The 24,201-nt window shown below is 31.3% G+C and overlaps 8 protein-coding genes and 2 pseudogenes across 10 annotated transcripts, besides 9 other annotated features; 6 read left to right on the top strand and 4 right to left on the bottom strand.

The window, feature by feature from the left end:
* Nucleotides 1-608: part of a mobile genetic element that runs on past the window's edge.
* A 197-nt stretch (nt 609-805) lies between these two features.
* Nucleotides 806-2,665, top strand: TVAGG3_0724550 (ribonuclease H-like family; the record flags this gene model as incomplete). Its single annotated transcript, XM_001321521.1, has 1 exon — nt 806-2,665. The coding sequence occupies one exon, from the start codon at nt 806-808 to the stop codon at nt 2,663-2,665; it is 1,860 nt and encodes a 619-aa protein (XP_001321556.1).
* A 679-nt stretch (nt 2,666-3,344) lies between these two features.
* Nucleotides 3,345-3,555: a mobile genetic element.
* Nucleotides 3,556-3,558: 3 nt separating this feature from the next.
* Nucleotides 3,559-4,382: a mobile genetic element.
* A 263-nt stretch (nt 4,383-4,645) lies between these two features.
* Nucleotides 4,646-4,837: a mobile genetic element.
* On the top strand, nt 4,838-5,603 carry TVAGG3_0724510 (annotated as a pseudogene). The gene has a single exon. A coding segment is annotated over exon 1 (766 nt).
* Nucleotides 4,838-5,683: a mobile genetic element.
* Nucleotides 5,684-6,179: 496 nt separating this feature from the next.
* Nucleotides 6,180-7,047, top strand: TVAGG3_0724490 (uncharacterized protein; the record flags this gene model as incomplete). Its single annotated transcript, XM_001321522.1, has 1 exon — nt 6,180-6,872. The coding sequence occupies one exon, from the start codon at nt 6,180-6,182 to the stop codon at nt 6,870-6,872; it is 693 nt and encodes a 230-aa protein (XP_001321557.1).
* A 50-nt stretch (nt 7,048-7,097) lies between these two features.
* Nucleotides 7,098-8,288, bottom strand: TVAGG3_0724480 (uncharacterized protein; the record flags this gene model as incomplete). The annotated part of the gene is made up of 1 exon (XM_001321523.1): nt 7,203-8,288. One exon carries the CDS (start codon nt 8,286-8,288, stop codon nt 7,203-7,205), a length of 1,086 nt encoding a protein of 361 aa, XP_001321558.1.
* A 612-nt stretch (nt 8,289-8,900) lies between these two features.
* TVAGG3_0724470 lies at nt 8,901-9,634 on the bottom strand (annotated as a pseudogene). The gene has a single exon. A coding segment is annotated over exon 1 (734 nt).
* A 118-nt stretch (nt 9,635-9,752) lies between these two features.
* Nucleotides 9,753-9,838: a mobile genetic element.
* An 834-nt stretch (nt 9,839-10,672) lies between these two features.
* On the top strand, nt 10,673-11,846 carry TVAGG3_0724450 (5-nitroimidazole antibiotics resistance protein NimA-family-related; the record flags this gene model as incomplete). Its single annotated transcript, XM_001321524.1, has 1 exon — nt 11,014-11,427. The coding sequence occupies one exon, from the start codon at nt 11,014-11,016 to the stop codon at nt 11,425-11,427; it is 414 nt and encodes a 137-aa protein (XP_001321559.1).
* Nucleotides 11,847-12,040: 194 nt separating this feature from the next.
* On the top strand, nt 12,041-13,820 carry TVAGG3_0724440 (voltage-gated chloride channel protein; the record flags this gene model as incomplete). Its single annotated transcript, XM_001321525.1, has 1 exon — nt 12,081-13,742. The coding sequence occupies one exon, from the start codon at nt 12,081-12,083 to the stop codon at nt 13,740-13,742; it is 1,662 nt and encodes a 553-aa protein (XP_001321560.1).
* Nucleotides 13,821-14,386: 566 nt separating this feature from the next.
* On the bottom strand, nt 14,387-14,974 carry TVAGG3_0724430 (GTPase protein; the record flags this gene model as incomplete). Its single annotated transcript, XM_001321526.1, has 1 exon — nt 14,387-14,974. The coding sequence occupies one exon, from the start codon at nt 14,972-14,974 to the stop codon at nt 14,387-14,389; it is 588 nt and encodes a 195-aa protein (XP_001321561.1).
* Nucleotides 14,975-15,152: 178 nt separating this feature from the next.
* Nucleotides 15,153-16,740: a mobile genetic element.
* A 269-nt stretch (nt 16,741-17,009) lies between these two features.
* Nucleotides 17,010-17,576, bottom strand: TVAGG3_0724410 (GTPase protein; the record flags this gene model as incomplete). The annotated part of the gene is made up of 1 exon (XM_001321527.1): nt 17,010-17,576. One exon carries the CDS (start codon nt 17,574-17,576, stop codon nt 17,010-17,012), a length of 567 nt encoding a protein of 188 aa, XP_001321562.1.
* Nucleotides 17,577-17,973: 397 nt separating this feature from the next.
* Nucleotides 17,974-20,572, top strand: TVAGG3_0724400 (uncharacterized protein; the record flags this gene model as incomplete). The annotated part of the gene is made up of 1 exon (XM_001321528.1): nt 18,012-20,231. One exon carries the CDS (start codon nt 18,012-18,014, stop codon nt 20,229-20,231), a length of 2,220 nt encoding a protein of 739 aa, XP_001321563.1.
* Nucleotides 20,573-20,953: 381 nt separating this feature from the next.
* Nucleotides 20,954-21,160: a mobile genetic element.
* A 3,000-nt stretch (nt 21,161-24,160) lies between these two features.
* Nucleotides 24,161-24,201: part of a mobile genetic element that runs on past the window's edge.

Genomic DNA, 24,201 nt, shown 5'->3' with positions numbered 1-24,201 from the left:
GTCGTCGTATATGTAGAGCTCAAATCCAGTCCAACCTTCTTTTGTACAATATGTAGCTTTATTTAAGTATGCATTTATGTAGATAAGGCAATTTTCTTCATCGCTCCAGAAATAATTTTTGTTCTTTGTTGAAATAGTTTTCGTTCCTCTGCGACCATAAGGAATGTATGCAATGAACTTTGCGTCATATGGGATTGTAATATATTCAGGGTTTCTTTCATCGTCAATGGGTCTGTCTTTGTTAAAATGCATGTTTCTCAGTTTTACTTGAGTTTTGAATAGTTCACGGAAACGTTCTGGGAAAGAGTCATAGTAAATGTAGTCGGACATGTCTTTGTAATGAAATAAAAAATTTAAAAAAATAAAAATAAGGTTATTTTTATTTAGTGAGGACGGTAGTGAAGTCGTTAGTGAAGTCGTTAGTGAAGTAGTTAGTGAAATCGTTAGTGAAATCATTTATGTGTCAGATGGTTTTGTAAATATTTAAGGTTAAGTTGGTGTTATGGTTGTGTTGTAAAATATACGTTACCGGTTTCGTAAAGTGTCAAACCGTTAACTTGGGTAAGGTGGAACGCAGTGCCGCCGTACCCAAGTTAGGGATACTAACTTTGGAAACGAAGTGTGGAAAAAATGTTTCACTACGATCGGCTATTATGAGAATGAGCCTAATCAATCAGACAAAGGAAGGCTCTTTACATACTGTGCCGAATGTAGTGAAACATTAGTTCAAGGGCAGTTCGTGCGATGCATTAAAAAAAGCAGGAAAAATGATTTTAAAGATCATAAGTGCAAATTTTTACTCCCAATGCCCAACTACGTTCCTGCTGAGCACCAAGTTGAGAATACTCAGCAAGCAGTTGGCTCTGGTAATGATCCTTCGTTAGAAGAGATCATTGCCAGGCTTATTGCGAGCCTATATATAAGCCTTTATGCCACAATGAAGCCAGCATTTAAAAGCTTCCTAGAGAGCTTCGCCAAATGGCTTAAAAATAAAGTCAATCGCGAACAGGGCATCAACTTTACAATCCCAGACATTGAGTTCACACGGCGCGGTGTCAGAGAGGCATTGATTACTTTAGGCAAAACAGACTCCTCTCGGGGCCTAAAGTTCTGCGAGGAATTCCGCATCTTCTCAATTTCCCTGGACTGCGGAACACACGGCAGCCGTCATGGTCTATTCTCTTGTGTGTGCAATCCAGGCAAAACAGATCGCCACCAATTCTTCGACACAACAATTTCGACTAATTGGACATACGAGGACTACCATACGTGGTTTGATTCTCGTAAGGTTAATAAAAACCACGTAGCTGGAGTAGTCGGAGATGGTTTGCCAGCCCAGGTTAAAGGACTCTGCCACTGGAGGCCAGAAGGAGCCCTTTTCCCTGGCTTACAAACCGTGTACATTCGTTGCCTTAACCACGTCTTGAACAATGCTATTGTCCACGCACGTAAGCAATGTCCATTGTTGAATGAACTGATGAATAGAGTTCACCAGATTATCATTATCTTTAAGAATCACGATATGAGAGCGAGATACAAGATCAGGGTTCCATCAATCCCGGAAACTCGCTGGCTCTACATATATGATACTCTGTTTTTCATCTTTGATAATCTGGAAACAATTAATACTGCTTTAAGAAGTGGAGATCTTCCACTATCCCTTTCCAGAGCTACACGTGAACAGTTACAATGGACACGTGATGGAATTCCTCCACTCTTTAAAGATGCTTTAATGATATTCAAGCCATTAAAGCAACTTCAATTATGGCTGGAATCCAACAAGTCCATGGGTGCTTATGCATTCCTGATGATACAACAGTGCCAAGGGATGTTGGATGAAATGGCAGGAAGATTAACGCCAGATGGTGAAGAGATTCTCCGATCAATCACTACAATATTCAAAAATGATATGAAAGAATATGGTAGAATTGATTTGCTTCGGTTTGCTTTCGGCTTTACACCGTTAGCAAGGAAGATCATCAGAGACAAGAAGGGTTTTGGAGGAAAGACAAACTATCCACCTATAATGCAGTTGAAAGATGTGCAAGTCCCAACGATTCCTTCCCTGAGGATCATCAATCGCGAGATCACATTTGAGAAACTCGGCGAAATCCTTGAAGAAGAACGAACAGAACGTGTTGACGAGGTAGCCGAGCATGATGAAGAGATCCAGCAAGCAGAAGAGGAACAAATGCTTAACGACGATCATGCAGCCGAAACAAATGCCGATGGTTCGAGGAATTCCTTGGTCTGGGATGTTGTAGATGAAGAGATAAAAGATCTATACACATTCATGATAACAATCCTCAGACAAAGAGCAATTGCCGAATCAACAGTTGATCCAACGATCAATAAAGACGATAGAGCCAAGGAATTGAGTGATGCTTCCGATTTCTTCATAGAGCAAGATGATTCCCATCTTATAAATGGTCATCATCTTGCTCAAAATGATGGCAAGTTTTGGTACATGAATGGCATAAAGCAACTAAAAGCAATAAGACCAATTGGAAAAAGGATGATGTCACTTTCGTGCAGTGAAGCAGATGTAGAACGTGTAATATCTGAATTGCGAAAGACAAGAAATTCAATGAACGAATCATGCAAAGAAGAATATGTAGCATGCCGCTTCTTCATCAAGTTGAATGATGATCAATTTGATATTTGATTTCGTTTTTTAATAAAATTTATTAAATAATTTGTTTTAAAAAGTATTATTTTTATTGGTAAAGATATTAGACAGAAGGTGGCCAGCCTAATGTCTATCAATCTTTAATATTAGTAGTAATTTCCCGCATTTCTGAATGATGATTGATTAGCTTTGTTGTTATTGATGTAAAACTGGATAAGTATTAAATAATTATATTAATCTTGGCCAGGGGACTGCTGATGGCCAGTCAGCAGCGGCCACTATGAATCATTATAATTATTTAATACCTAAATTGAGGTAAAAAGCAATAAGACTTGCCGAGCCTCATGCCCCTACCTCATATAAATAGAATCACACTTTAGTGAATCAACATCTATAAGAATGAAGTGTTTTGAAGCTGAAATAATATTGAATAGAAATTAATTTTTTCTGAAATTTTGAATGAAATTATGGGAAATAAAAAAATTACTAAATATTGTATTCATACAAATATATTATTTTAAAGGAAAAATAGATGCTGATAGAAACGATGAAAATTTTTGAAAACTTTACAATTAATTTATGTTCGTTAACCACAGAGCTTGCAATCCAAAGCTCACGTTAGACAACAAGAGTCATGAAGTCTCATACTAAGGGATATCCAACATATATTTTAATAATCTAATGTTTGTGACAAATATTCAACATAAAATTAAGTGAGTAGGTGACAAAAGTGCATACTCTTAAATTAACCTTAAATGTTTATTTTTCGATATTTTCGGTATTAACCTTATTGTAAATTTTTCCGGTGATAAATTTATCACACTGAGGTTATTTTTCCGGTGAGATTTTTAACCTTGATTTAATGAAATTAATATATATAAATTTTATTATTTTTAATTTCGAATGAGTATAATAAAATATTTTTTTATATCGTCATAACTCTCATCACTGTTGTGATTCCAAATGCGATTATTAAGGTTCAAGTCGCTAATGTTTTGAATGAAGATAGAGCAGTAAGAATTCTTACAAGGGCAGGTAATCAGATTGTTGAGCAAAGAGCTTCAAAACACGATGAATGTTTGAAATTAATTCAACACATTTTGGAAATTGTCGAAAGCCGAAGGATTGAACCTAATGTCCTTATTCCATCTTTGAAGACAATATTAAATTTGGCACAAAGAAGTTTAAAGGAAGAGTAAGCAAGATTAGATAATTTGGACTTTTTTTAAAATTAATGAATAAACAGTATATTTTTGAAGTGTAAGCTTATTTACCTGAAGCTATATTACTTAATATAACATTCAAAGTATTATTGCTATTTATTGGAGAACAAATTTATGTAATTTTCACATGAAAATTGATAAATTTGTATTTCCTTATGATAATCAATTTTTGTATTTGTAGAGAGTCTCCCTGCATGATATCAAGATTTGGCTATAAGTCTTTATCCATTTTTGAAAATTGTATTGTAAATTGTAAGAATTTCTGAATACTACTACTATAAAATATAATTGCTTATCAATGTATATTCTCCCTGCATGATATCAAGATTTGGCTATAAGTCTTTATCCATTTTTGAAAATTGTATTGTAAATTGTAAGAATTTCTGAATACTACTACTATAAAATATAATTGCTTATCAATGTATATTCTCCCTGCATGATATCAAGACTTGGCTATAAGTCTCTATTCATTATGAGTATGACCCCATTTTTTTACAAAAAGTGCCGAATTGCAACTTTGTCCCAATCTCAAAATTAAGTTTTCGTTTCGTTACAAGGCATTCATACTTTGGAGATATCATATTTAATGTACAGAAAAGTTAATATTAAACAATACATGCTAAAGAATTAATAAATAAGATAATAAAATAAATTTATACGTAATTACTTTCATTTAATATGCTTTATGCTGTATAATATTGATTAAGAGGCATTAAAAGGTTCCATAATCTGCTTTTATAGGCAAGATTTTTGATAAAAATTTTAAATTTTGAAAAATGATGAGAAAAGGAAAAAAAGGTAAATGAGAGCAAGAGGAGGGAAAAAAAGAAAAAGAAAAGAAAGGGAAGGGAAAAATAAAAGAAAGAAGGACATATAAAAATTTAGATGCGCATTCTTAATGCCGAGGCGGCTTGCCGCCGAGGCGCGATTTTTTTAGGCCTCTACGGTAACCCGGCAATGTTTTTTTAAATCTTGTACAGCCCTAGATAGAGGAGATGACAAAGATACCATGTACAACAGTCAGTTATTATTTGCACAATTATTTGAACTACAAACTAGCGTATACACGTTGGGTTCCGCACAACCTTAATTCAGTTCAAAAAAAATCTAGAGTCCAATCTTCGAAAGATCTCCTCTCTATATTGGGTGCGTATCAATCCAAGAAGTTTCGCTTTTTAGTAACAGGGGACGAGTCTTGGTTTCAATATGCAACAGAAGCCAAAATCATGTGGATCCCGAAGGATGAAAATCCGCAAACATTCCCGAAGAAAAAAATTGACACACCAATGATGATGTTGTCGGTTTTTTGGGGCGTGAATGGCATCATCGCAATTGATATTCTTCAAAAACCTAATACGATGAATGCTCAGTATCTAATTGACAATGTTCTTACTCAAATTATCAATTCTGATGAGTTTGAGAAATCCAAACAACAAAAACAAAAGTTTGCAATTCATTTTGATAATTCAAGAGTTCACAAAAGTCATAAGGTAATGAATTACTTGGTGGAAAACAATGTCAAAGTTGTTCCAAACCCAATTTATTCGCCTGATATTGCACCATCTGAGTTTTATTTATTCGGCACGCTAAAAAAGAGAGCTGAAGGACGCGAATTCGCGAGTCCAGATGATCTTGAAAATTTTGTAAGAGAGCAATTTGAGCAATTTTCTCATGATGATTTAAAGCGTGTCTTTCAAGCCTGGATCGATCGCTGCGAACGCGTGATTGAATCCAATGGTGATTATATTTAAATAAACTTTATATATATGTAACTTGTTTATTTCTATTCGCAGTATTCAGGTTTGTGCTAAACACACCTTTGGACACCCTATATCATTTGAAAATCCATCAATGCAGCGCGGAAGCACATTGATGCCTCTTTACTACAGCCACAACTCTCATGGTATTGGGAATTATGGACGAGGATGTATTAGAATCACAATCCTCAACTACAAATTGACATGCTTTTGCAGATTTACTTATAATTTAAACTTTTTTGCTAATGTTTTTATCATGATGTATGAAAGTTAAATAAATAGTAACTATCTTATATTATTGGTCTTTTTCTCGTCCTTAATAAAAAAGAATCAGGCTATTGGAGAAATAGGACGTGAAATTAAGTATCATGAAGGAAAATATGGACATAAAAGATTAATACTTGAAGATAACGCTTCTCCAATTCTACAAACATTGAAAAATTTTGAAAACTAAAAATTTTCGAATATGAAGAAATGCAAGTATTTAATTCTCAAGATATTTTGAATTTCTGGTGCGATAGAAATTGTATGATTTCTCAATTTTGTAAACTGAATACGTTTAAAGATTTTATGATTGAATCTGATTCAAATGAACAACTTGATGCAGCTGTCAATGCATTACAGATAGCAATAGAGAATTCTAAGCAGCAGAGATCAAAAGAAGTTAAACTTTGGCAAAAACGAACACTTGAACTTCAAAATCAAGTAACTTCATTACAATCACAGCTATCTGAAGCTGTAAACATTAACACACAATTACAATCTGATATGAATGAAATCTCAAATGAATGCGAGAAATTACGAAAGATTAATAACCAATTAGCAAAGCAGCTTAAAGAAAAAGAGCAAGAAATTGCAAAATATAACCAATTAAATCAATCTCTAAGGACAATACTAGATGGTGGCGCAGGTGTTGCGACAAATCCAGTATCAATCACACAATTACCAACAAATAAATCGACAATTCAACCTTTATATGAAGATTTAAGTCCACCTCCCCAAAATCCAAAGATAAGTCCTATTTCTCCGAAATTACATAAATCAACCACTCCAAAAAGGGCTTCTACTAGTAAATCTGGGCAACTTTTGCAAAAAGCTAAAGAACAGTTAACATATTCTGACTTTAATTTACTGATACAAGAAATTCAACGTCATAACAATTCAAATTGCAGCAATGCAGAGACTCTTAAGAATATCAAACAGATTTTAGGTCCTCAAAATGAAAATCTTTATAAAGAATTCGCATCCATTATGTCCGAATAAAAATTATTTGTATTTGTTTTGTAGTTTTCTATATAACATTTCTTTTTCAATAGTTTGCATGCAATACACATATTATTTAAGCTAGTTGATTCCTGTATTGAGATAAAGATAGATAAATTCAAAAATATGATTATCTTTAGGGTCATCTTACTGAGAAATTTGAAATTTACATTCTGTTGCTAGTAGGATGCATTTAAGTAAATTGTTTCATTTCATATTAGAAATTTCGAAAAATAATTTTGTTGATTTAAAATAAATAAGAAAGAGATATGATTCACAGTAGATGTTGATTTTATTCTTAAAGAAAAAACAATGTTAAAAACAAATAAATTATATTTCTGAATCTTTTTCAATGAAGTAAAAGTAACTGATCGGGATTGAAACAAGGAATGAAATTAAACAAATAATTGTAATGTCTTTGTTCCTGTAATAGTCATTATTCAAAGATGGATGGGAAATTACCATTCCTAAGATGTAAATACCAAGAGAAGTAACATTAATGCTTATCTTCTTGACAATGCAATAAGAAATGAAGCCAAGGAAAACAAATCTAAACATCCATTTGATAATTGTTGGAATTATTGAGTAGTTAACGGACAATGCCTGCTCCAATGTAACGTAACCAGAAAATACGGAACCGATCTTGAATTCTTTGAACTCTCCTGGTATAACAGTATTATTAAAGAATTTTCCAACGACAGTTACGTATTTTGGTGCCCAAGTTGTAAAGCGCATTCTTCTATCACCTGGTTCGCACCAGCTGTTGTATGTGTCGCTGCTAAAATCGGAGAAATAATTCGAATTTATTAAAGATTTAAGAGTTCCATTCTTAAATTCTGAGTAAAAAATACCATTCTTCGTATAATTAAAACGTTCTGCATGAGAGGAAGAAGAAAAGTGAGCTAATTCCTCAGAATCTGGTTGAAAAACAGTATTTGGGCCAATAAAGTGCAATGCATTCGTAATATTAAGAAGTCCAGCGGTCATATTGTTATGGAATTTCATATCTGCAATTTCATCTACTGTTGGGTTTTTAATCTTTGAGTTTCTAAATCTTCTGGACTTGATTGGAGTAGCTGACCAGATTTTATGGTACGAATAGTCCTTTTTAACACTAGATCCGGATCTAGTGACCTTAATATATTGATTCCACATACAATATTGAACTTCTCTTCTTAATTCTCCGCAAGTTTGAGTTATGTTAAACTCCGGATCTTCAATTAAATTGTATGAGACATTATTTGTATTGAAATAAATAAAATCTCCGTTTTTAAGTGTAGAAGGAATTTCATTGGCATCAATTTTAGTAAAAATTGATCTTACTTGCTTAATGATGCTGATTCTCTTACCTGAGTAACCCTCAAAAGTAAAAGATAGAAAGCTGAAGGCAAATAATAAAAAAGCTAAATTCTTCATAAATTTGTCACTTTTCTATACAGCATTCAAAATAAATAGCTCTAAAAGAGCTGTGACAAATAATGATACAATTCTACTAAAATTTTGAAAGATCGTGCTTATTTTATTTTTTCTATTTTATATTCCGTAATCATCTGAAATATTGAGAGAATTTGAATAGTGTTTACGGAAAATTTAATAGAAAGAGAGATTCTTCCAAAATATTGTTTACCATCAAAATATGAATAACCTTTTCTACTTATGCTTTTTGCAACAGGAAACAGATGAAAATCTACAACAAATAATATTTTTGAAATGAACGCAATATTTTTTTTAAGTTAGTAGTTTAGATATTCAAAATTGAATTGCCACGAGCCATAGTCTTAAAATCATAGAGTTGATTAGAGAAAAACAAAGTTTTTCGAAAAAAATTTCATTAAAGAAATTTCAGCGCTAACAAAGAAGAATTAATATATTTACATGAAAATAGTGAATATGACCAAGAATATAAATTATTATATATTTTAATAAAGATATTCATATTAATCGAAATTGCTGCTTGGAATAAGATGAGATACTAAAACATTTACAAATACTAAATAACAAATACAATATCAAAATGATTATATAAAATCATTCTGCAATAAAAGCATCAAAGGAGTCAACCTCTGAACTATACAACAAAAATGAAGATGATAAATCTTCAAATTCATCGTTATTACTAAACGTTTCGTTTCCATGAACTTTAATTCTTCTGATAGTTCTTGCGATGTTTAATACCGTCAATATCACTATGGCAACTATCACACCTGTTCCACATGAAACATTAATAAACTTTGTTACTTTCGGAACTTCTGTTTTGATATAATTCGTTTGAATTGGTGGATGAGTTTCTTGAATTTCTGGTATATCATTACCTCTTATTATAACTCCTGGTGGATCATCCCAATCTCCTTCCCAAGTTGCATCTGGCGTATCTTCTGGAGTTGATTGTATTTGAACTGTAGGAGATGACGATTTTGGAGGTTCAGGTGTTGGTTCTGTCGTTGCTGGTGGAGCAGGAGTAGATTCAGTTGTTGGAGGAGGGGGTTCTGGTGTTGATTCTGTCGTAGGAGGAGGTTCTGGTGTAGATTCAGTGGTTGGTGGTGGTTCAGGAGTTGATTCCGTTGGGGGAGGTGGCTCAGGCACTTCTTCTGATTGTGAACCTGAATCTTCAGGTAATTGATGGATTTTTTCTTCTTCCACAGGCTCCTCTTCCTGATCTGGTGACAGATTTGGAACATCTTTGTCATATATGACAACATTTTTTGGAACTGTATCTTTAGAATTTTTCACGTCAAAACTAAATACAGGTCTTTGACTTCCAATAGTGAGAAATAAATATAATGGTTCTTTATTTATTTGTTTCACGAGATTTCTCCCTGGTATAACTTGCGCGATTTTATCTGTATCTCTTAAATAATATAAAGCATCTGGCGAATTTAAGGGTCGTTATCGATTTTGTAATTTAATCGTTATCGTTATCGATTTTATAATTTAATCGTTATCGTCTTTTTCTAAACGTGCATTTTCTTCATATTGGGATAATGAACATAACTTGTTCTGAGCTTCCAATGCACAAATCGTTTTTATTCTAAATGGATTCATTCCTACAAGTTTGGCAGAAATCAGTGAATATCATCATATATCGAATTCTTCAATTTGGCAATTTATTTAAAATCGTTCTCAAGAATTTTTATCTTCATGTAGTCAAATAAAACGGAAATGCGAAAACAAACTTTTATTCGATATTACAAAAAAAAATTATATTGATCGCTAAGATTTAAATACGTATAGTTTAAGTATATGTGGTATCATTATGTGCATATTCTGATATATATACTTGAATGATATCACAAAAATAACAGAAATACAAATCTTGAATTAAATTATATCATAGAATACAATTTTAATAAATGAAAAATCAAACCCTCTCGTAATACAGCCATTTTTAAGAGTAGTTCGTTCAAGATCTTCGAAGATTTGGAAGATCTTGGAAGAACTGCCCTCTAAATGGCTGTAGCTTCGGTATTGTTACTATCAAGTAGAAAGTTACGGTAATTACTGCCATTTTAAGAGTAGTTCTTTCAAGATCTTCCAAATCTTCGAAGATCTTGAAAGAACTGCTCTCTAAATGGCAGTAGTTTCGATGTTAACATGATAATATGAGTGAAATTTTCTTATTTGAAGTCGGTTAAAGAGCAGTTCTTTCAAGTTCCTTCAAATCAGGAAGGGTCTTGACAGAACTGTCCTCTTATTGATTGGAATACCGGTATTTTACGTTGGTAAATGCTTGATTTGAATTGGGGGCTGAGTGTTGGAGGAAAAAAAACATTAAAAAAAGTGCCAAAATAAAAGAATTCAATCTACATATATATAGTATTTCTAGGCCTGTCCAAACTTTTAAAAAAGCTTACCACGTGGAAGGAAGAGACCAAAAAAATCATGCCTCGGCGGCTTCGCCGCCTCGGCACTAAAAACAGCATATCATATTTAATATGTCCTTTTTTCTTTTTCTCTTTTCCTCTTTCTCTCTCCTTCTTTTCTTTCTTCTCTTTTTCCTTCTTTTCTTCTCACTTTCTTTTTGGAGCTGCTTTACTTTGAATTCTCTCATCAATTGATGAGAGAAATAATAGTAAAGTAGCTTCAATGTAAATACGTACAAATCAAGAAATTCCTCAAAGAACAGCCTTATGGAGTTTTATCAATGAGCGATAATAATGTTCCATATGGAATTCCGTTATGTTACGGTTTCACATGGGATAAAAACCAAAAGTATACAACATTTTACTTCCATGGAGCTACTACAGGCAGAAAAATCGCAACGATTAACAATAATCCACTTGGATGCCTTTCAATCTCAAAACCACTCCAACTCTCTTACACATCTAGTAAGCCAGTATGCACGGCAACAATGTTCTACGAGTCTGTAATCGCAGAAGGAAAAGTTGAAATTGTTACTCACAAAGAAGAAATAAAAGCCGCTTTAGACACACTTCTCCAACAATTTGATGTTCCTCTAGGCAAGTACGCAGAGGCATCATTAAAGAGAACCGCGATTATTAAACTTGTCACTGACAGTCTTACAATGAAGAGTAATGCTATCAAGGGCAAAGCATAATTAATATTTTTCAAATATAAACCTGAAATTTTAGTCAGTATTTTCCCTTTCTTTTTAATTTAAATTAAAAGAATTATTTCAAAAATGTAATTCTGCCTTCTCAAAAGACCACTCCTGAATAAAAAATTACTGCAGAAAAAGCTTTATTTTCGGAATATTTTCTTCAGAGTTTTAAAAGTTTAATATAGACATCTTTAGAGTGAAATGTGATTCAGAGTGAATGCTCAAATAGCCCCTTATGTTGCTCGTTTTTCGTTATCGAAATTTGCTGTGAGAAAAAAAAATGATCGTCAATGCAATTGAAATTTTGAATAGTGATCGTAATCTACTTTCATTCAAATCATGACCATATTTACTCTTAAAGGGTTAAAGAACTTTCACATTTTTAAATCATATATGATTCCCTTCATAAAATGAGAGAATTTCATTCTAGAATTTTTCAGAGATCTATTCACAAATAAAACATTCAAATATGAAACCAATAATATTTATATAATAAAAATATTATATTAGGTTTTAGTTTGAAAAAAGTTTATATCTTCAGAAAAATAGAATTGATGAACGTAAAAAAGAAAATTCTAGAATATTATTCTGGTTAATATATACTGTAAATTTTTCTGAGCACACAAGTTTTTAGATTTTATTCAAAATCCATGTCTGAATCTTCATCCAGCTCTGCCTCGCAAGAAGAGCCCGTTACTGTTAATACGGAGCATAAAGACCCAGAATTACCACCAAAATCAGAAGCTCCTGCACCACCCAATGACGGAAACAAGTTTAAAAAGCGAAAACAATATTTAACATTCTTAAAGAAACTATTTCTCCCACTCATTGGTGTTGGTCTTCTTTGCGGAATCTTGTGTGGACTCATTACTGGTTTATATCAATATTTAGCAACTTTATTAACAGACCAAAACATCAAAATCTTTGAAAAAATCAAAAAGAATAAGAAATTTTTACCATTAGCATTCGTAGTCAATATAATTATCGGAATTGGTCTTGGATATGGTCTTAAATACTTTAGTGAAGTCAGAGGAAGTGGCATTCCTTATATCGAGAGTGTTGCTCGCGGTAATTTAAGTCTTACATGGTACTATTCACTTCCAGCCATGTTTGTCATTAGCTTAGTCGGTATATTTACAGGTCTTTCCATTGGATCTGAAGGCCCATCAGTTTATCTTGGTGGATGCATTGGTTATGCACTCGGTAAGCTTATCAAAATGAACCAACTGCATGATATGCTCCTTGTCGCAGCAGGATCTTCAGCTGGTTTAGCTGTAGCCTTCGATGCTCCTCTTTCTGGACTTATTTTCGCTTTAGAAGAAGTTTATAGGAAATTCTCTACACAAGTTATCGTGGTCTCTATCATTTGTGTTTCGATTTCTCAGATTATCAGCCACTTATTATTCAAACCACGTGCATTGAAGATACAATTCCTAGAAGTTGAAGAATTCAACATCCAAACATTCGGTGTATCAATATTCTGTGGTATTACTGGCGGCGTTATGGGTGCAATTTTCAATTTATTAATTCGAAGGGCGCGAAATCTTTACAAACACGCTAAATTCCTTCCGATTCAATTCTATGTCATATTACCTGAGATTGTTGATACCGTATTATGCTGCTTCTTCCCAGATGGCGCATATGGTGGCGGAGATACACTTAAAAAGGTTCTTGACAACCAAATGAAGACATGGGAGATTGCTGTTTGCTTCTTTGTTCGCTTTGCTTCTATTTTATTCTGCTTTGGTTCAAAGATATCCGGCGGTATCTTCATCCCTATGCTTTCTGTTGGAGGTTTATGGGGTGGATTGATTGCCAAGCTCATGATCAAAGCAGGATATGATAGTACGAGATTCTCTTACATGGCAATTATGACTATGTCTTCTTTCTTCACCGGAGTTGTTCGTGCTCCACTCACAGCTGTCATTCTACCTGTTGAATTCACTCTTCAGTACACTGGCTGGCTTGGCCCGTCAACAGCTGTTGCTTTCGCTTATATTGCTGTAGAATTGATGAGAATTGAACCTTTGTACGAGAAATTGATGGAAGCATTAGTAGAAAAACGTGATGAAGATGATTCCATCAATTTCGAAGAGTTCTCATTCTTGGTCACCCTTGAATCAATGGTTTGTGGTCTAACAGTGAGAGAAGTCATTCTTCCTAAAGGAGCAATGATTACTCACATCATAAGAGATAAAACTCCTTTGTTCCCGACAGAGGACACACAGATTATTGATGGTGATGAAGTTTATATGACATGTGAGTCTGGACAATTAGATGAAGTTCAGAATGAAATGTCAAAGGTATTTTAGTTTTTGAAATTATACTCTGTTTATAGATCTTCCTTTTGTTATAATTAAAATTTTGCTACTGTCAGTTAATAGAAATACAAATTGATACCTTTTTTTCTTAAGTCTCATTTTTTAAGTGTATAAATTAATACCAAAGAGCTGAATTGGTGAAATACTAACTGACAGCTTATTTCTTTTATATAATTTTCAATTTTTTAATTGTTTATCAATCCATACTTCTTTAGATGTTTTTTTAAAATTACAATGATTAGTATTAATAATCCCTCCATTAAAATAGTCAATTGTAATATAATAATTTTTTTCATTTATATCAAAAACTTTTTTCGGCCTAATATCATTACTTTTAATCTTTCTTACTCTAATAATTGTCATATCTTGACTATGGACGATAATTTGAATAGATTTGATCTTGAAAATGATGTTTGTATAATTTTTATGTGTCCGCTTGCAAGTATCAGAGAATTATCCTATAAGATTTATATTTTCTACATAAGTTGTTCAAAATTTCGAATTAAGAAATAAAATCTCCAACCAAAAATAATTTTCGTCAGTAATATAAGAATTTTTTGAGTTAAACAAAAATATTGTATTTGTTTATTCAGTACAGATAGCATTGGAGTAACTAATATTAAAATGGGAAAAACTTAGCAGCATGGTTTGCTCTCTTCAGCTTGTTTCAGTTTAACAGAAGATTCCTGTTCACCTTTTTCCATGATTTTTTCGGAAACAATTTCCGCCATGCGAACGAAGCCATCTTGTACGCCTTCATTAGTCTTTGCGCTACCTTCCATATAATGGTAGTTATATTCTTTTGCGAAATTCTCAAACTCTTCTTCCTTTACTACTCTTTGATCATTCAAATCGTGTTTGTTTGCAAATAAAATAACTTGAGCATCAGGAGCTTGCTCTTTAATAAAATCTTTCCATCTTTCTAAGTCTGTCATCGTTCCATCTTGTGTAATATCTGCCACCAGAAAAACGCCTTTAGCATCTCTGGCATAAAATGAAACTAATGAACGGAAAATTTCTTGTCCTGCTGTATCCCATAACTCTAATGTAATTTTCTTCTTTTGTATTGTAAAATCAACTGTTGAATATTGAGCGCCAACAGTTGCAACATGAGCAACAACGAACTCATCGTGTGTGATTCTTTCTATTAAAGCTGTTTTGCCAACTCCAGAGTTGCCAAGCATGACAACTTTGTATGTTCCTGCAGACTCGGCGTTTTTCATTTGTTATGATTTGAAAAAAAGTTTTTGTCATTTTGAAATAATAATATAAGGGACATGTTGCTATATAAAATTTCTGTGAAAAATGAATGGGTTCCAAAATTTTGATAACAAAATTTCATCGGTTATTAAAAATACTCATAGAATCTATCAAAACAGAAAAACTAAATAAAATCTGCATAAAGGTACATTCACTATTTTTGACAAAATTTTAAATTTTCATGGGGTTGTAAATCTTATAATAACTAGATGAATAAGGAATGAATCCCAGTATAATGTGCATCATTATATTAAACACTATATGTAAGGCTAATGATTCTATTAACACTTATGAAGATCTATAGTATTTGAGCAGATAAATTTGATAATTTCCAAAACTCTTATATTTCAAAATTAAAGTGTGCGAATGCATTTAAATGAGAGCAAAAAGAGATTGATGCTGTTAAAACTAGGTGTTAATTTGCAATTATTTCGCATCACAAGAACTACCCAGTAAATTCGGCTATCTTTCTTTGCAATTATTCTCCATTATACATATAATATAATATAATGGTTAGGGTTTGAAGAAAAGTTACTAGAGAATTATTGACTTTTGAAATAATGCAGAATTTTACTTGAAGAAATCATTAATTTATGAGTTCCAAATTGCTAAGCATGACGAAGGATCATTAAATTTGCTACAATTAAATACACTTATTGCAGAATTAAGATTTTTGAAATTAAAAGTTTGAAATATTGCCTTTTTGAATAAAAATTTAAATTTGATTATATAATCATGATAATATATTAGAGAAATTAAAAGAAAATATTTTAAACCATTCAAATATTTTGAATGTCTTATCAATTTAAAATATTAAAAGATAGCTTGATTTTATCATCATTAGTTGTTATCAAAGTTTTCTTCTTTTGATGAACAACAGTAAATGATTTGTTAATTACTTGTCTTCCTTTTTCGCAGCAAAATCGAAAGTTATGATGATAATCTTGCTCTCAATTTTGAAACTCTCTGATTTACAAGTAAGCATTCCTTTGGAAAAGCAGTCCTATTCTGTTTTCAAGATATTTTAAAGCCTCAATTTCATACAATGCGCAGATCTATTCGAAATTGCAAGAACTCTCAAGAAAAATGCAGCAGCAAAGAAGATTCCATAGTTTCTAGCATCAAAAATTTACAACCTTAATACAACAGTTAAAGAGAAGCTCGAAAAGAAAATATTTAACCATAAAGCTGGAAACCATTCGATATCTACTATTGGATCTAATAAAAAATTAATTATAACATATTTAACATGCTATTTGTTGACTTTGTTCCATTATATTACCATATATATCTTTTTGAAATCTAAAATATTTTTACGATTTTAACCATGTGTTGTTGAAACCATATATCAATCTTAGCTAAAGTATAGTTTCTGAGTCTGTCACCATCTAACGTATGAATTTTCAAAAATGTCAAATATGTTCATTTTTTCTGTAGATTCAGCCATAATTTTATGTTGTTATACTATTCAACTATTATTTAATATTTTTATCGATTTAAATATATGATGAGATGCTTAGTTCTCCCGGAAATCGATTTTTAATCACAATTTTAACTTTCCAAAAAAATTTGAAAATAAAAATTCCTCTCAATTTTCTAAGTTTTATAACTCGCCAAATCTCTAGCCAAATTTTTTTGGCCCGTATAAATATTGTTAGGCACTATATAGGGATGCTATTTATCCTATTTTCATCCCATTTTACTGTTATCGCCTAGTGAATGTACCTTTATCTGCATTTATGCCAATTTGCGTAATTTCGAAAAAATCTTACTGAAGGAATTCGTAAAAACAATTATTAAGCCGGGAGTGAACTCCTTATTTATGATGATTTTAGTGGATTAGAACCAATGGAACTGAAAGTTTCTAAAAAGACGATATTGAATAAAACAAAATGTTCGCTAAATAGATTGCAAAAGAGTTTGTTTTTAGTAATATTAATTCATGGAATAGTCATACAGTTAGATTTTTTATTATTTACATTCATTTAACAAAATTGATTAGCAGCAACCACGTCCCGAGCGTTTTGAGAAGTCAATATAGTCGATATCTTCACTCTTAATAGTAACACTTCCACATGTTGCTATTTTTTCGAATAAATCATTAATTCCTTCACCGGTAGCAGCAGAAGTTTCCTGATAGAATAAGGCACCTATTTTATTTGCGTATTCTTGTGCTTCTTCAGGTTTTACTTGTCTTTTACCAGCAATATCAGATTTGTTACCGACAAGTACTAGTGCACAATCTTTTGGAGCTTTTTGTTGAAGCAATTGATAGAAATTATCGAGTCCTTCAAGAGAATTTTTAGATGTAATATCAAAAACTAAAATCGCAACTTGAGAGTTTGAAAAATACATTGGAGTTAAGCTTCTGTATCTCTCCTGACCTGCAGTATCCCAAATATTAAATGTGATAGGTCCTTTACTTGTTTCCATTTCATGTGTTAAGTTTGCAGCGCCAACTGTTGCATAAGTTGCCTCATTATACTCATTTCTAGCAAATCTAACTGCGATGCATGTTTTTCCAACACATGCTTCACCTACTATGATTGTTTTTATCTTTTTCATCTTCAAAATTTTGTCAAAGATTGGACGGTTTTTTACATCTCCCACCAAAATAGAAATTATTTTTCCTAATGAAAAAGAATTTGTATCTGCATTATTTATGTGTTTTCCACTTTATAAAGCTCCCTGTGCAGAAAAACAAAGATCGCAAAATAATTTTTGAAGATATAGTGAATTCGATATGGTCATAACCTGTATAAATTTATATGTAATGATTTAGCTGCATTAAACATGAAAAATGGTGATTTTTGAAAATTTGATATCAAATTTCTGCTCGAAACTGAATAAATATGAGTTTATTTGATTCTAATTCAACTATTTGGTATGAGTATTTTAAAATTAATATAAATCAAGGCAATAACGTTTTTGCTCCATTTTTGAAATAAAAAATAAATGCAATCAAGATTTCTATGGCCTCAAAGTCAGCCTCCAACAATCATGATTGCACAAAATCCTCCACAACCAACTAATAATGTCATTAATGATATTAATGGCTTTAATTGGGCTTCGATTTCGTCTATTGACATTAGAACTTTGAGCCAAACGAAAGACAGGCATACACTTTCACAAATTCAAGAGGAATTCCTCGATTCAACAACATTTTACAATCAAAATATGAATGAAGTTCAAAAGTTATTTTCAATTTTACAAATCATTATCGAAAATAATAAAGATTCCATTAGAAAGTTAAAATCAATGGTTAAAAAGCTAAACCGAGAAAATTCCGCACTTAAAAATCAAGTTGAAACAAAAAAGAGTTTATATTCGCAAAAATGTCCAATTTGTCTTAAAGATTTACCTTCACTTTCTAAACTTGATGCTCACATGTTCCAAAGACATCAAAACGCAGCGATTATTTGGCAAAATTTGAGAACGCCACATAAAAACGAAGATCAAGTCTTCTCAAGCATTACAATGGCTCTCCAACCTCAGCCATCTTCAGTTAATTCTTCGAATGAAATACAAGAAGCAATAAAAATGCTTACAACTCAACAAAAGAAAACAACCAGGCAACTTGCCGGATTCAAGAAGAAGATTGATGATCTTAAATCAACTATTACTATTGAATCATTAGCTTCTACAGCGCAAATACTCGCAAACAAAAAGAAGAAAGAACAAGAAAATAAATACGAAAGCAATTCTTCATCTGCACCAAAGAAGAAACACTCTGATAACGATGAATTTGATCATGTTGTGACTATTCGTCCTAACCAAATCACCAAAGATAACGTGAATAATTATCAAAATAACAAATCACAAGAAAAAGATAAAAAACAAACTCCACAAAAACAAGAAAGCAAGCCTAAAGTTAATCAAGTTCCATTTGATCAGAAAATGTTTACAACTTCATCAGAAAGCGAAATTAAAGTTGAGACCTCAGTCGTTCAAAGGAATTCTAAGCCACAGGAAACTCCAAAGCCAAAGGTAGAAGAATCAAAGCCCAAGCCCGCTGAAAAGAAAGAAGAAATTCAAAATAAACCAAAACCTGTTGAAAATCCACCACCAAAAGTCACTCCAAAGCCACAAGAAACGAAACCTGCAGAACAACCAAAGAAACCAGTTACCGTTGTTGTTACAACAACAAAGCCTGCTTCCAAGCAAAATTCAAATTCAACAAAGAAGGATGATTCTGACGATTTCTTATCTGAACCTGACATGGATAAGAGTACCAGAGAAGAAGCACCATCTTCAAGCCATCCAAATGATAAAATGGATGATGAAGATATTGAATTTGAAGAATTTCATAATACTCCAGCCCAAAGAATCCGCCATTCAGATTCTATGGAAGAACCTGAAGATATCCAACCGAATAAATCTTTCCCTCAAGGATTTAACGTCGATGATCAAGATTCATTCAGCGATACAGGCGTAATTACAGGAACAACAACAGTTCCTCCACCAAATCTTCCATTTTATGATGACGATTATAGCGAACCTTCCCATAAAGGACGTGTTCGTAACTTTTCTGAGACTGGAGAAGTTAACCCCGATCCAAATTATCAGACAGGAGAACAATATTTTGAAGAAGAAGAGGATATACCATACGATGACCCACGGTTCAATCAATTTTACAATGACCAAGGAAATAATTATAACGATCAGTACAATGACACTTATCAAGACGATAATTATGGTAATGGTCAATATTATAATCCAGATGAAGAAGATGATTATTACGCAAACACTTATAATCCAGATGAAGACAAGTATTACGAGAATACTTACAATCCTGAAGATGAAAAGTACTACAGTAACAATAACAATGATAATCATGATGATCTTATGTATTCTGATTACGATGTCAACTCTCCAAACGATGATTTCCAAGCAACAACGACGAAAACTGAAAAAGTCAACTATTATGATGACATTCCTCATCCAGATGGAATGACGAAAAGGCAATACGTACATGCACTTGCATCATCATCTATCAACTCTTCTACTGCATCTCCTGGTCCCAGAGGTATTGGCAAATCATGGAAACCTCAAGAAGAACAAAAACAACAAAATCCAAGGTCACCTCCTAAACAGGATAGAGCACCAATATGGGAAGATGACTCTGACTTTGATGGAAACGGCTACGACACACTTCCTGAGCTTCCTGATGTTTCAAGCTCTCCTCAGCCAGCAAAAAGAAAAGGACTTCTCAATTTGTAATATTTAATCATGTAACATTACTTTTGGAAATTATAAATAAACTGTTTATTTCAACTATTTGGGTATGGTTTTTGATGTCATTTCAGATGATTGTGTTACAAATCACTGATTCTGAAAGAAAATTATCAAATCCCAAAATTAAAGGAAAATATGAGATTATAAAAGTGATCCTCCAAATTTAAATTTACAAAAGGATAGATATTATGTTATTTTTGGAATATGATTTTCCTTAAACCGTGAGATGTCATTTTTGAAAATTTTGTCAGTATGAGATTGAATTTTATCGTGGGACGAACATAAAAAATAAATGTCCTTGTTAGTTCAATATTCAATTAACTGATATTAAATCATCACTCTCAAAATGATTTTCTCAGAGTTGTCTTTGCTATAGCAATATTTATTAACCGTAAAGTTAAATAAGAGTTTATTTTAAGAGTAAATATTATTTGAGATCAAAATTTTTCAAAGTAGATATTATTGATTTTGTTAAATAAGAAAATCAATATTTGTAATGAAATTCGAAGTCCATTGAATTATATGTGGTTTCTTAAAATAATTACTATTTAGATTCAGCGGTAAAAATAGCTTTTCTTTTGTCTCAATTGAATTTGACACGAGCATAGAAAAAATAGAAACTTTTCAAAAAATCGCATTGAAATTTTTTTATAAATGTTGATTCAAAAATTGAAATATAAAAATTTATTTAGAATTTAATCAGAGAGGTTATCGATTTTGTAATTTAATCGTCGTCGTTATCGATTTTGTAATTTAATTGTTATCGTCTTTTTCTAAACGTGCATTTTTACATTAAAAGCAATGCAACTCCAAAATTAATTGGTATTTAGACTTTAATTAGGTGCAGACAAACAAAATGCAGTCCAAATATTTTGGTGATATATGAATTACATAAATTTAGGGAAATTGAAATTATATCTTTTTAAATTTTTAGGAAAACAGATTTATAGAATTGTTTAAGTCATCAAAATAATGCAGACTTAGGTCAAATTTTCCAAATTTAATCATTTGCAAGACTTTCAAGCGACTTCAAAATGTCGAAATATAAGTCCAAAAATAAAATTACGATTACAGTCTATCCTCAATTATTATCACGCTAATTATTGAGTGACCCATGTGTTCGTATGTATGTAATACCTTTTAAAAAGGAGATGAGAGAGATAAACTACATTTACAATTTAAATCTGATGTATTTACTTGTTACATTTACAAATGTAAATGTTTCTCGTAATGTTTACATTTTGTAAGTATAACGAATAAAAATGATGCACTTTTTTTACAAAGTCAAATTATGCGATACAACTTTACTTGTTACATTTACAAATGTAAATGTTTCTCGTAATGTTTACATTTTGTAAGTATAACGAATAAAAATGATGCACTTTTTTTACAAAGTCAAATTATTGTTCGATTTTTGCAGCCTGTAAACAATTAATTGTATAAAGCAATTGATATTAGCACAACATAACTGAATAATTCTAATATTGAAATCAAAAGCCCTTAAAATATCATGATATTTTAATTTCATAACAAATCTAGGAGACTATTTGATGAAAACATATCCGATGGGTTTTGTTGTATTATATAACTTGTTATTGACTTCTTAGCTTTCCAAATTTTTTTCGATAATGAGAAAACGAATGAAAAATCAACATTTGGTCCATTTAAAATTTGATTTGTTTACATTTTTTTTACTTTTTGAATTTCAATTTATATTTTCCTCAAGAAATACTTTAGATTTTAAGAAACTAAATCATATAATCTACTAAGAAAATATATTAAATCCTATAATACTCAAAGTTTTGTGATAAATCCGATCTTTTTTATTTTACTTTTATTATGTTTTTGCAAACTTAAGGTCCTCACTAGGTAAAACATAATACTCTTTGAAGTTAAGTATTTTCACAAAGAGAGGACCAACAATATCAAAAGATTGAATAAAGATTTGTATTATTTTATTTATTTTTAAGAACATGTTTAAGAACCCTCATTATCTCCACGAATATTGCATATTTTTCTATTCTAAGACCACCAAAATTACGTTTTAATATAGAAAATAACATATTTATGTGATGCTAAAGTCGAAGTCCTTAAAAAATTAGTGTTAAACATCCATTTATTACAAAATTGAAAAATATGTAAAATATAACACATAATTTAGTTATTTGACTCAATTATTAGTTATGCAATATCAGTTGTGTTTATATCTGCGTTATATCACGAGATGCATTGAATTGTCATAATTAGATCACCGTAAATCTTATCAATTTTTGATACACTTCCGGTGAAAAATTTAGCCTTGACAATAGGATGAAATATATTGTAAAAAAATAAATTTTAGATTTTGAAGTTTATCATTTCGAATAATGAAATATAAACAATACAAATTTTCTGTCGTTTCGAGATTCATAAATGATCGGAATCTTCCAGCTCCGACTGAAATAGAACTTTCGGAAGCTAATTTTCAAGACGAATCTTCTTTATTAAGATTTATTTTGGATATCCCTAAGGATTTAAGCTTTTCCATTGACTCATATTCAATGAATCTTTTGATACATTTCATTATCGAGCAATCTACACAAAATGAAACAATATTAAAATTCACAATTCAAAATATCACTTCTTCGAATATCTTTCAAATAGATTTGATACTACTGGAAAATTTATTCGAATATTTATCGCATTATATTAACCAGATTTTTTTCATTTTTTCATTAAAATTAATTCATTTTAAAGCTTTAGATAACATACAATACCTTTATTTATCAACATTTTCCGATCAATATGATGAGATATTACGTTTCATAAGCAGCAGTGACAATTCTCTCTATATCATCGATACATTTATTGCTTTGATTAAAAACAATATTCTTGACGTTGAATTCTTCCAAAACGCAGTTTTACTCAAGAAAGAAATTTTTTCTAGTATTATTGAGTACGAAAATCAATATTCAACTTATGCAATTGCAAATTTCTTTACAAAATTATTAAAATATTACCCAGGATATGCAACTGCTCTTCCATGTTCGGATATACTAATATCAAATTATTTCAACTTTTTTAATGACGTGAATTCAATTATAAATAACGAAGATTTTGTTTATCTTCTCAAATTTATAGTTTTATTTTATAAAGCAGTCGATATAACATCTGAGATGGCTTTAGAATTCATAAAAACACTTGAAATTCTGCGAAGTCTTTCTCCTCACTATTCATTTACAGAGTATGTAGTTCAGGGGTATTATTGTGTACTTCCTCTTATACCCATGCAAATTTCATCTACCGATTTTTTAAATTCACATGAATTTTTAATTAATTATGCAATTGAGAATTCAAATCTTCACAAATATTTGAAATTATATTCCAGATGTTTCCGCAGATTTGATAGCGATGAAATATTCAAAAATGTTTTTCATATCTTAAACCTTGTAGAAGTTACAACAGAATATTTATCAGAAAATCAGGATCTTTCTGAGAAACAGATCTTTATTTGCAACGATATCCTAACGAGGGTTAATTTAATTTAATTTTTATTTTTTATTTCAAGTTTGAGTAAACTTTCAAGATAATCTATATAAGCCTTTTGATGTTCTTCATCTAGATTCTTGTTTAATATGTGATGAATTTGATTTTTTTTTGAAAATTCAAGATAAAATTCTTTTTTATCTTGATCAACAACATGAACAATTCGAGTACAGCGTAACATTTCATCAATATTTTCTGTTTTCTTCGTTTCTAGATATTTTTCAAATATTTCTTGCGGAATCTCATTTTGATATACCCATTTATTTTTTTCCGGATGCTGATCTTTGTACTTAACGAAATATTGCTTGACTATTCGCTCAGAAACAACATATTCGATCTCTTTTCTCTTTCTCATTGAATATTTGTGACACTTTTGAATTCAATCAAATCAAAAATATTTGAAATTGCTAGAATTTTTTCTTTCTCATGA

This window comes from Trichomonas vaginalis, chromosome III (genome assembly GCF_026262505.1).
Source record: "Trichomonas vaginalis G3 chromosome III, whole genome shotgun sequence".
Taxonomy (NCBI): Eukaryota; Parabasalia; order Trichomonadida; family Trichomonadidae; genus Trichomonas; species Trichomonas vaginalis.
This window is presented reverse-complemented; position numbering and strand designations above follow the sequence as displayed.